The sequence below is a fragment of the Protopterus annectens genome, chromosome 11.part0 (assembly GCF_019279795.1).
Source record: "Protopterus annectens isolate FY-2018-M chromosome 11.part0, PAN1.0, whole genome shotgun sequence".
Classification (NCBI taxonomy): domain Eukaryota; kingdom Metazoa; phylum Chordata; order Ceratodontiformes; family Protopteridae; genus Protopterus; species Protopterus annectens.
Genome location: NC_056745.1, coordinates 213,303,662 through 213,316,735, shown reverse-complemented (window position 1 = coordinate 213,316,735; position 13,074 = coordinate 213,303,662). Strand labels below are relative to the sequence as shown.

At 38.9% G+C, this 13,074-nt stretch overlaps 1 protein-coding gene across 1 annotated transcript in view; it reads right to left on the bottom strand.

Annotated features, from left to right (window-relative positions):
- Positions 1–2,538: 2,538 nt before the first annotated feature.
- The window catches only part of USP44 (ubiquitin specific peptidase 44), an 802,083-nt gene continuing 791,547 nt past the window's right edge, over positions 2,539–13,074 (bottom strand). Inside the window, exon 7 of the mRNA XM_044087634.1 lies at positions 2,539–4,023. Coding sequence (XP_043943569.1) covers positions 3,821–4,023 — 203 coding nt within the window. The 3' untranslated portion in view covers positions 2,539–3,820. The remainder of the gene's footprint in view (positions 4,024–13,074) is intronic.

Below are 13,074 nucleotides of genomic sequence, written 5' to 3'. Positions count from 1 at the left end.
GTATTCAGTGTTTCTCTCATTTTTTTCTCTGATCTATGTGTTGCTCTTTTATGATGTTAACATCCATTATGTCATGAAAGGTTAATGCGTTTTAGCAGCACTTCTATACAATCAAGAAAGAAAAGACGACTTACACGTCAGTCTGTTTCTATTACCTGGAACAATCTCCTTCTAAAAATCTTTTTAAATGCCCACTTGACTCCTGGGTTAACACTCAAATTTACACAATATTGTTGCAGTCGGTGTTTTCAGTTGTCCTTCAAAGCTGAAGGCAGGTACCCATTAAATTTATGAACTTATTTATAGAATTTAATATGCAAAGTACTCTTTAAATATATACAAGTATGTCATGTTAATACCTTAAACAGTTGCTACCTTAGTCAACTTTTGTCCAACGCAATTTATAAAGCACTGATTTGGCACACTTAGAGGAAGGGGGATGTAAGATTCTAGTTGTCTTTGTAAGAACTTCCTAGAAAATGGATAACTTATCCAGAAATCATGGAATATGTTTTTCACACTATGTCTTAATCTTATCTTTTACCTGTAAAAATTGTTACACTTTTGCAGTTAGATATCCAGCCAAAATATTATCTGTAATAGCAAGATCTAAAATGTGTTCTTTAATTCTCAGGCAACATTTCTGGCAATAACCCAAATGTGTCAGCACATTTTATTCATGTGGATCCACAGATTCAACACTGCTTACATTGTGTCTAATTTTTTTTTTCTTTAACACAAAAGATATTTTTAACATACCCCACATCTCCATTAGCCACATAATTACTGGCAAAAGCCAAAGCATTATTTTAACATCCCGGTCTAATAATACCAGTCCTCAGTGAACAGAATTTATGGAGGCATAATGGATGCGTTAGAATAGGGAAGATGAAGAAAAAACAGGTAAACTGGCAACATCAAATTTCAAAGTGAAACAAAAATAAAAATATCAAACCTATACAAAAGAGTAGTAGATTTACGAACTGGTGACTAAGACTCAGGAAGCAGAAACATTTTACGCTACAAATCTGGAAAGGTTATACTTATTTTTATACTCTTTGATGACCAGGGATTAGTCCCACTAGGCTACTGTCTTTTTTTCAGGGGAACTCAAGATAGTATTCTTAATGACTGGGGAAATTTGGTCAGGGCATCAAAGAACTTCCCCTACTCATTTTTGATAAGTGCCATGGAATCTTATACATCTGCCAGAGCCACCACCTGCTTAGGCAAATGGGATCTCTGCTTAACATTGCATTTAAAGGATGGTATACTAAGGAATGCAGCAACCCAGTATCACCACCGGTAAGCTAATCCAGGTACCTGGTGTGTGAATAGGACACAAAGCCTTCAGATCTTCTAGCACCAAAGGCACGTGTGCTACCTGTTGAGCACACACAGTCCTGAGCTTTCTCTGGTGAAACCAACACTATTTTTCTTTGCCAATGTGTGCAGTCTACAAAGGGAGGAAAGCCCTGCTAACTCTATGGTAAATACATGCTCCTTCACCACAGAAGCTTCAGTCTTGGCAGCCTCTAAATTCTAGAATTATGTTTGGCATACACAATGTGTGGTCCAGTCAGCAGGCCAAAGCTTCCACTTAAAAGGCACAGATTGGTAGAAGCTCAAACGGGCCAACTTCATATCCCTCACTTTGAGAGTCTGTAAAATTGAACAGCTAGCCTCAAATGTAGCTGAACAATGTATAGAGCAGTGCCCTTGTCTGACAGTGACAGAATCTCATTTTACCGATCCAACCCTTCTCCAAATAAGTTGTCTGAAGTTGTTTTTGCTGGCTGTGCTGTACACATTTCTTTGATTTTTCCCTCTGATTAATTCATTAATTTTGCTATCAGAAAATAATTCAAAACTTAGTGCTTTCTTAATTAACTTTTCAGTTTTTAGAAACGTGATACAATACTCCTAATCTTCTGCATCATGCTCAAGGCCTAAAATGAAAAAGCATTAATAATGAAAACTCCTTGGTGCTATCTGCCCACCTTACTTGCATTTGTTAACAGATTTAGGCAACGTTGTTGGTACTTGAAGCAATGATGGAAAAAAGTAAAACTGCAATGATAAACTAAGAGAAAGCTTCAGTCACTTCATAACAATTTGAGAGAAAGCAGCTAGTTACCTGAATATCTTCAAATGTACTGGAAGATTTGTGATACTCAAGATGGTGAGAACTGAACAGAACATGGAACAATGTGGGACATATAACCTACATCACTGCTTAGCCAACAGATGGATCTGTACTGGTTCCCTGCAGGGAAGACAACTGCCTCTTCAACTTGTGTTCAGAAGAATACAACAATAAGGTAGGTAAAGCTAAGACGTTATGAATTATTGTTACACTGGCTTTCCCGAATAACGATATAGTCAATCTCCCACCCATTCAGCATACATTTGCACAAGTTACTGTCTGCACAAAAGTCATCATGACCACACAACAATGAGCAGGGAGGCTGAACCTCTACAAACAGAATTTAACAAACAGGCAATGAAAATGGCATAAAAGAACAAGAACCAAACAGCTTACAAGTAAGACATACTTTTAATACAGTCCCTCTTTAATAAAAAGATTATGCAGGTTGACCGACAAACAAAATTGAGAAAAAAAAAAAAAAAGAGAGAAATGGTCACTTTTCACCAGAGTTGTATGAGGAAGGCAGATTTCAGTAGTTCATTGTACTAGGCAATAATTTATGCCTATAATACTTCACATAAAAAGGTAGTGAACACACTTTTTTTTTATGGCATTGCAAACCTGCTGCATTACACCTTTCAATTAACATTGATTTAAATGCTGTAAAACAACATTCTACTGCTATATATTTGTGTCACTAAAGCAGTCCTGGAAAAGTCTACTTTGTTAAAACACTGTATTAAAATATTTCAATACTGTATAAAAAGTGTATAAAATGGTAATTACAAAATCCCTGACTTTCTGATAAAATTTTTTAATACACCCTTACCCCTGGGTGGCCTTACTATTACTCTGTCTTAATTCATGCAACATTACTGTGTACTTGTCTGTGCTGACACATTTATTTATTTTTTTGCACTTTTGTAAATTATGGCAAGGAGAAAAATAGTCTAATCCAAATTCTATTTCTGTAGGTGACTTGCAAGAATATGGATGCCTTATTTAACTTAGTCAGTATGCCAAAACAAGCTGAAGTTTTCAATCAGGAGCTTGCAGTCCTCAACTGTGTATCAGCAGTATTTTAATGACTCCAAATTTGGATATGATGTATGACTTTTTCAGAACTGCATTAGTAAAAATGTTGAAACAGAAGGTTTCCTGCAATTTGCATACAATTATGCACAATAACCTGGGTCCACACAATACGCAAGTTACATATTCCACAATGATGATTTGTACACAGACATGGAACCCATAAAGCATATGAAATTTGCCTATTTTCTAATACAAAATAGTATTAAGAATACTTATTAATTAGGAAAGGCTCTACCAAGTGAGGTAAAATGGCCTGAGTTAATAAAATATAAAAACAAGAGGCAGTTTGGTTTACTTTAAAAACTGCAGATGAATAACAGCTGCCAGACAATGTACACTGGGTGATCTCCCTAAGAAAGTTAACAGCACCTATATACAATTACACATGAATTCATGTATTCTATGAGTTATAAAAGAGTGCTTACTTTGTAGAAAATCATTCATTACAAAAATGTATAAACATTCTGTACATAAATTCACAAGAGATAATGTAAAACAGAGTGCTTTAATTACATATTCACAATAAACATTCCATTGCACACAGACAAATCAGTCTTTGGAGGTAATATAGACAATTTATGGCAAGAATAAACTTGTCCTTAAAGTGTTGCTGGTGTTTGTGTTATTAGCTAGTAAACTTGGGGATGCTGGCTTAGTTATAGAAAGTCCCACCTCTTCAGAAACTCTCTGGGTATAAAACAGGATATAAGCCTGCACTTTGCAAACCTCCTCTTCAGTACAGATAGTAAGCTTGGAATCGTTGCAGTGCACCCAGAAACCTAATGGGAAACATCAAATAAATATTTAGTATTTACTTAGTACAATAAATGCCTTACTGTTAATTAACCATATTCCCATTTGTGGCCACTTAAAAGGCCGCATCATTTTTGTTTGATTAAGCAACTTGGAGACAAATGGATCATTCTTGCTTAAACAACAGAAGGCAGAAAGTGTGAAAGTTGCACCAAGAGTGCCACCAGACTTCAAAATATAATGAATTAAAAAGTCTTTGTCCAAAAAGCATCTCATCAGGATACACTGTTGATTATCCTTCTTCAGAAAACCACCACTTTGTCTAAAAAAACACTGGATCAACACAGCCATGAGACCATTCATTAAGCAGTTTAGTGCTTTTATTTGCAAATCTTATGAACTTCTTCAGAATACAAATTCACGGGATCACCTTATTTAAATACATCACATGACTCATAACATCAATTAAGACAATACAATACTCTATAAATCGATATATACATATAAAAATAAACTTTTTTTATCTAGCTGGCAGTGACTTTAAATGACAATTTAACATTTCCTGCTTCATTGAGTTCTGGCTTATTAGAAGCAATAAAAAATAGTTAAAATTTTAATTCTTTCGCTCCCAAAGGATTACAAAAAATTGCCACCCCTTATATTAGAGGTTACACTGTCCAATAATGCAAATCAAAACTCACTAAAGTTAGGACAAATCAAACTGACTCGCTAATCTGTAAAGCATTTTTCTTTATTGCATTAATATGTTCCCATATATGTAGTAATTTTCTTGTGGTCTTACCTCTGTAAAAAAATATGCTGCATCTTAAATGCATAGCAATATATTCCACAATAATGCTGTTACAACTGAACCTGGAATTAGCTACCACGCCGTAAACCAAATAGGGGTGGTTAACATTAGGGCCAATAATGATAAACTTACATTGCTTGCAAAAGCAACAAGGACGAGAACCCACTGGTATATTCGTAACCATTGTTATAGCCACAGATTCTTCATGTTCTAATACATTTTAGGTTCCTTTCCCTTTTATAAACAAATATTGGATTTTTACTGATAATTTCAAAAAGATCACTGTTACCCAAAATGATCTTCCATTTTTTTTTTTTTAATAACTGCTTCACTGTCCAGAAACATACAGACAGCCCAATTAACAGAAGACAGTAAAAGCGCTACATGGAATAAGGGCCAATCATGTCAGCTCCATGCGTATATACACCTTCTGCTGTAGTAATATGCTTGTGTCTGTTACAGTCCTTTTCTGATGACAAAACAACAATAATATTAAATTTTTCAACAAACTCTTCATCAATAGAACACAATCTGGAGGTTCTAAAAAAACTGCCACCTTGCCCCCTAACCATACTGTCTTTCATTGACACTGGATGTTGATTTGGACAATGTAAGTATTTACAAACTTTGGTTTGTGAAACAACTTGCTATGAAATGTTTTGTTGAACATATCCAGATGTATGCCAATGTCCACAAAGAGGACATCTTCTGTCCTCTTTCTCCCATCATGAATCACAGAATGTGACGTATCGGACAGACTTACCATAATGCTGGATTGTTTTCGTCTAAGTACACAAGTTCTATATCCTATTTCATCAGTTTACTCAATCAGACTGAATTCCTACAGCAGGTAGTGGAAGTTGCTGTGTAACTAGTAGAGTGAGCCTTAGGGTTTTTACAATAAAACTTTATTATGCTGGAATAGGAAAGACCATACAATCAGACAGTCATCTGGACAGTGTCTGTTTAGAAACTTTTTTGCTTAACGTGTTAAGAGCAAAGGAAAAAAAGGTATGCACTCATCATAACTTACCATCTGTCTTGTCTATTTTCATTCTTCCTCAGCAAATGGGTTCGGATCCAATCCTCAGATCCGACTTGGCCACTTTTTCCAGCTTGTGGAACACAAACTCTTGAGCTCCTCTCCCTTGCCCATAATGCAGTAGTCCCCTACCATACCTCAGATCTTGCTTGCTGACCTTTTAGACTATACAGTAATTAACAAATAACAAGTCTATAAGATAACAGTATCTGGAGCTCAAATTAAGGAACACTGGTTCTTTTAGCATTTTCTAATCCTTCCAGAAGTCAAATTGTTAGGGGGTTGGAGGTATGGGGGGGTGAGGAAGAATGAAAATGGACAATACAGATGGAACGTTATGGGCAGTACACAACTGTTTTATCTGATGTTGTCATTTTCATTCATTCCTCAACAAATAGGACAGAGTCCCCAGCTACCTAAATGCTGGGAGGACTCTAAGAAAGGATATTCCTGAGCACAGCTGAGCCGAAGGCCACTCATCCCCTACAGACCCGATCCGATTTGTAATGAGCAATAAAGGTATGTCGATTAGCCCAAGTTCCAGCTGCACAAATATCATCCAAGGACGATCTGGATAAAAATACAGAAGTTGTTGCCACAAACTTGGTGGAATGAGCCTTTAAAGATTTTGTAAAAAAACAAAAAAAAATAAAATTTTTTTGTAAACAAAGGAATACAACCAGTTAATCATTTGGCTAAAATAACTTTAGTAACCGGTTTTCCCAATTTTTAATCCAAAAAGGAGACAAATAATTGGTATGATTTCTTAAAAAAATTTGTTTTATGTAGATAAAAATGTAACTGTGAACATCCAACAGGCATAACATATACTCTCCTTTGCTTGCGAAATTTGGAAAGAAAACTCAAAGATTGACAGTTTGATTGATATCGGACTCTGACACCACCTTAGGAAGAAAGGATGGATTGGTTCATAAAGATACCATAACCTTATGAAAAATCAAAGGAGGAGGCTTCGAAGATAGGGTTTGATGTTCTGAGACTCTTCTAGCAGAGGTAATAGTCACTAAAAAGACGGTCTTCCAGGTTAAACATTTTAGTTAACATTTGGCTGATGGTTCAAAGGGGGATTGGGTCAAAGATTATAAAACCAAATTCAAATCCCATGGGGGAGTGGGCTCCTTAAAAGGAGGTCTAAGAAGAAAGTTTCCCCTTATAAAGGCCTTACACAGTTTGGAACAAGCTAAAGACAAATTATTTACTCCAATGTGAAAACTAGAAATGTCAGAAAGTTGTACTTCAACAGATGAACTAGCAACTTCATTAAAAATTGTAGCTAAAAATTCAAGAACTTTAGCTATTGGTGCTGAAAAGGGATCAATGTCATTTTGCTGTGCCCAAACAACAAATCTTTTCCATTTACTTCACTAAATTTTTCTAGTGGAAGCTTTTGTGGGAAGATAAAAGAAATGTGACAGATGGGGAAGAGAGCCTGGGCTGCCTATTAGTTAATGGAACTGGAGAAGCCTTGCAGTCAAGTTTTAGGCCTAAAATATCTGGGTGTATCATATCTGTTGGGTAAGACAGGAGGTCTGGAATTGGATCCAGAATCCATGGCAGGTGAAGCAGATGAGGCCAAAGAAAGGGGCATCAAATCTGACTAGGCCAATAAGGTGCAATGAGTATGACTGTGTTCTTCAATCAAGATGCTTTCTGAAAGAATTTGGGGATTAAAGGTACTGGGGGAAAGGTGTAGAGGAGATCGGGGGACTAATCATGGAGAAGAGCATCTCTCAGTGACTCTCCCGGTGAGGAGATCAGGGTAAATATCCTGCTGCACTTGTTGAGAGGAGATGCAAAGAGGTCCAAGCAAAGTTGACCCCATCGATGGAATATCTTTTCCACCACTTTCATGTTGAGTGACCACTACTCATGAGGCATTAGAATGAACCTGCTTAACTTGTCTGCTATGACACTGGATTTCTCCAGAATGGGCATTGCTATCAGAAATAATTTGGATGACATCACCCATTGCCACACCCTCAAAGCTTCTCCACGTGGGGGGGGGGGGGGTAAAATTTGGTTCCTCCTTGTTTGTTGATGTACTAGACCACTGACATATTGCCCATCTGAATGGCAATAGTCATGAAAGGGAGAATGTCTTGGAAGGCCTGCAATGCTAGGAGGACAGCTCTCATTTCTAAGACATTGATATACATATTGACCTCGTTGGGAGACCATGTGCCCTGGACTATCTTTCCCAAGAAGTGCCCCCACCCGATTTGGGAAGCTTCTGTGGTAACTATGACCTTGGGCTCAGGGAGAATAAAGGGGCAACCTTGCATTATCTGATCGGAGTAAATTCACTAAAGGAGGTAATTTTTGAATGCCTGAGTTACTCTGATTTGGGTGGACAAAGGCTGGTGAAGAATACACCAATGATTCGCTAGTTGCCACTGAACAATTCTCATGTGGTATCCTGCTAGCAGAACCAAAACTATCACAGCAGACACTGACCCCAATGCTTGAAGGATCAATTGAGGTGATAGAGAAGAATTTTGGCTGATCTTTTGACTTGGAATCGTATGGCTTGTATATTTGGTAAAGGAAGGGAGGCTGTCAAGGATACTGTGTCGAACAACTCTCCTATGAACTCCAGTGTTTGATTTGGTTCTAGTTGAGATTTGTTGTGACTGATAGTAATTCCCAGGTGAGAGCATTGTTGTGACTGATAGTAAACCCTAGGTGAGAGCATAACTGGAGTACATAATCTCGCACTTTGATCAAATGATGCCTGGTTGGAGCAGTTAAGAGCAAGTCATCTAGGTAAGGAACCACCCAAAATCCTTGCAGTTTCAAATGAGCTGCCACTTCTGCCATGCATTTGGTGAACACACTGGGGACTGTGGTGAGACCAAATGGCAGAGCTCTGAACTCGTACTGACTGGTTCCCACCCCAAAGTGTAGGAATCTCCTGGATCATCTTTTCATTTTTATATGATAGTATGCACCCTGAAGATATACTGAGCACATTAATTTGTCCTTGTGCAGAAAAGGCAGAATGGACTGTACCGTGACCATCCCGAACTTGGTATACTGACGTAACTTGTTCAGATTGCTGAAATCCAAAATTGGTCTCTAGTCCCCCATTTTCTTTGGCACTAAAAAAAACTTTAGTAAGTTCTGATCAGGAAGGACTGACCACTTGGATGACTTTTTCTAGCAGCTTTTTTTACTTCTAGTGCTGCTGCCTTCCTCTGACTGAGTGGAACATCAGGAATTTAGTTTAGTGTTAAGGGAGGTAGGAAAAAGGGTATTGTATATAACCTCTGGAAATAATCATGAAGGTTAAATCTGTGATGTCTGTGGACATCTAAAGTGTACAAAACATATTTGCCCTTGTTGGAGTGATTCTGAAACTTATAGCTGGTTAAGATTAGATTTTGATGCCACCTCATACCTCTCAGGTGTAACTCATTACGAGGAACGTTGCTCATTTGGGGTCTTAAAACATTCATGTTCCTGGAAGTTCCACATTGAAAGGATCTGTCGCACATTCAGTTTAAGCAATTTTTTTAACTGATATCCATGGTAAATAGAACTGAATCATACTAATTCATTAAAAGAACTATTATATAATTAAAAGCATCACATTTCAATCATTCTATGAGCTTCCTAGATGAAGCTGTTAGTAAACTGTTAGTGAGTATTCCCCATTTTTCCCATTTGTTCCACATTATGAAAGGTAGTGCTCCTCATTTTGGAGATGGAAGGTAGAGAGCTATGTGCCACCTTAAGAATGAATGACGGGATGATCCATAAGACAATTCTCATGTTAGCAATGTTTCTGTAGTATTATTAGTATAGGTTGCTAGATTTTTCTCTCGTTGATTATTGTATTTGTGTGTGTGAGCAGATTGGTATGGTAGTTGTTTATATTTGTTGTGTACTGGTATTTTAGTAGGATGGCAGACAAACCTTACGGCTTCAAAGTGCACATGGCCTGTGGCCAAAGGATCCCAAATTCAGATTTGCACACAATGTGTTTATTGTCTCAGAGCTATCCATCTGGACGGTCATCTGTACTGCCTTTGGTCATTGGGCTTTCATAGAGCATAGGAACAAGATAATTTTGATGGAACTTCTCCCTGCCTCTGCAGGAGATTTTTTTCCTTTCACATCCTTCTGCTTCTGGAGCTTTACCCTTCTGACAGACATAAGGGAGAGAAGAGTGGTGAGAAACCAGAAAGAAATCTAGACAGCGATCTCCAGACCATTCTTCTTCTTGAGCTCCGACTCTCTTCTTGGATCAGACAGCTGTAGATCCAATACTCCTGTGTTACTGCTGCCTAGGTTCTCCCCAGAGCCCTGTTCACCCAGACTGTGTTCCCCTTTCTTACAAGAAAAGACCTTTCACAAATCTTCCAAGCCCGTCTACATCATCATCTCTCCAATCAGTATGGTCTACCAAGAATTTATCTGAAGATGATGTGGACGGAATGAAGACGAAGTTCCACAGGACCCAGGATCCAGTTGGATGTTCTCTCAACAGCAACCATTGTTGGACTAGTGAGCATACGCCATTCTGCACATCACATTGTCATTACTACCCCAATCAGCCCCTCACATTCGGGGCTTGTGGACCCAAGTTTTACCCAAGGTCTGTCCTCATCAGAGCCGAAGACCTAGTCATCTACTCTGATGCCTTCTCTGACTGGACCTATTCTGAGTAGCTCAAATCCAGATGGTTCTAGGGGCCGAAGCACTGGTGTCAGATTCCAGGGGGACGGAATCAACTTCAAAGTTTTCTGAGCTGTCCCTTCCTCTTGAAGCTCCGGCCCCTAGATAGCTCAGTACAGCCATCAGCCTTTAAGCCTGACCGGGAAGGATACCAGGATCAGTTCAGAGTGGTCTTGGGTCCTTCCCTCAGTTTTGGTGTTCGAGGTCTTCAAGACAGTGCTCTCCCTTTCCTGTGAGTGGACTTCTCTTCAACACTAGGGTTTGTTCACCCCTCACAGGATACACTTGCATCCTGATCCTGCTCATATTTTCCTGTCTAGCCTCAAGACAGTCCATCTTCAGTACTCCTATTCCTTTTATAAGTCTTCTCAGGGACTTCTTACAGTAGAAGCTCCTCAGAAGCATATGTGCAAAAGGAGGCATGCTGACTCCTGCCAGGAGTCTTTAACTGAAGACACTGACTTTGATGAAGGGGAAGGGTCCCGCAGACTCCCCCCTTTCAGGGCATCTCATTCGAGGAAATGCTCGAACTACTGAGACAGAAAGGTGGGTGGGCCCTATGAAGCCTCCTCCCATGAAGAGTTTGTCTTTCTTGCGGTTATTCACTGGCCCAGCTAGTTCTTGCATGGTCCATCCTGCAGATTAAGATGGATGATTATCTTGAAGTGGGCATAGAAGGAACCAGACGTGACTGAACCAATCCCTCGCAAGCCAGATAAACTCTTGGTATTGCCCAAAGATCACCTGCACTGGAGCAAGGGTCACATGGTGGCCAACAAAAAGGAGCTTGCTGAAGTAAACTTCTGTCAATCCCCTAACAGAGTCCACGGCACTGGACAGATTTTGGAAGCAGGTTTATGCTTTAGTAACCTTTTCACTGAGGGCAATGAACTACCTTGCACAGGTGACACAATTCTAGCGGGATTTGATGAAGTAGCTCTGTCTGGGTCCATTTCTACAGAGGACAAGAAAATTGTGGACTTTCAGTTGGCCACCCTCCAGTCTCTTTCAAACATCTCGATGTGCCTCATTTCCAACACGAGTGAAGGCACTTTGAGAGCAGCTGGCACTGCCATTAGTGTAAGCAATTATGCTTCTGCGACCTCACTGAGCACTTTAAGACATCCTTTGACGATGGCTCAACACTCTCCGAACCTAAAGTTAAAGAGATACACTACACTCAGGCACGCAAGGGGTAGCCACTTAAGTTAACACCAAAAATGCAACAGCCCTCTGTTGGAAGTTATACTACCAAAGGGCTCTTACTTTTCGGAAAGCTTGATTATTTGCAAAATGTATGCTGGTCCAGCAAAAGGTATTACGTCACATTTGTGTTCCAGTGTTTTTTTTTTTTTTTTTTTGTTAGTGGACCAACACAGTAAGTCTTAATTTTTTCTACCACTTTTGTTAATAATCTGAACAGCTCCTGAAACACAAGGCAGAGAGGCTCTTTGTAATCTTGTGTTGACACAGGTAGTCACCTCCATTTAACCTGAACTGGAATATACTTTCAAATTACTTAACCCCACACTTGTCTGGCTTGACACTAATCACATTTCAGAGCTGGTCTTAAAGGCAAATTTTAATATTCTTTGAAAGGACAGCAGAGCAATGAATACATTAATGACTTATCTGCTTCCCTTCCCTGTGATACCACCAGCTGACACATGTACTCTCCTCAGTGGATATGACTAGGGCTCTCTCTAACATTTTGCATTGGGTACTTACCAAAGCAGCTTCTCAGTTTGCTGAGAATGGTATCCTACCAAATGTTCTCAGCTAACATTTTCCAACACTTCCCCACAGAAGTCTATAAATGTGCACTGATACTTTCCCATACTGTAATCAAAACTCTCAGAAGACTTAAAAAGCTACTATTGCAATAAAAAAGATCTTTATAAAATGAAATGGACTGGGGATTTCTGTCAGCCTTATCTGTCACAGATGAAGCAGAAGACGATATTGCCAATAAAGGTTGCCAGATGTTACCTATAAAGTGAGCTTCTCGCATCGATATACACACCAAGGCCAACACCCTAACACAGACTTCTGCTGTAAGTAAACATCTCATTTCTCAAAATGACCAGGCATAAAAAAACTTCCAATGGGGCCAAGAGATTAACAACTTAAATGGGCACCAAAAAATGAATGACATACTCAACTCTGGGATGTAAAAATCAACTAAAACAATATTTATGAAGATTTTAACTACGCAAACAATGGGCAAATTATACATCAAATAACTAGCCAAAAGTCAACTTACTAGGCTAATCAAACAGTACAAATCCATCTAAGGCTGGTAACACACTGACACAAATGTTCTCCTGGAGGGGCTGACACAGACAACTGGTGTCAGAGACATGGACTAAAACTAAACGCCAAGAAATGCATAAAAGTATCCTTTGAGAAGTCATCCATCCCTGGTAACTATCATATTAACAACACACCCCTTAGAGTTGACCCAGTAGTCAGGGACTTAGGAACACACACAGATAGTAATCTAGCCTTTGACCATCATGCATCTAC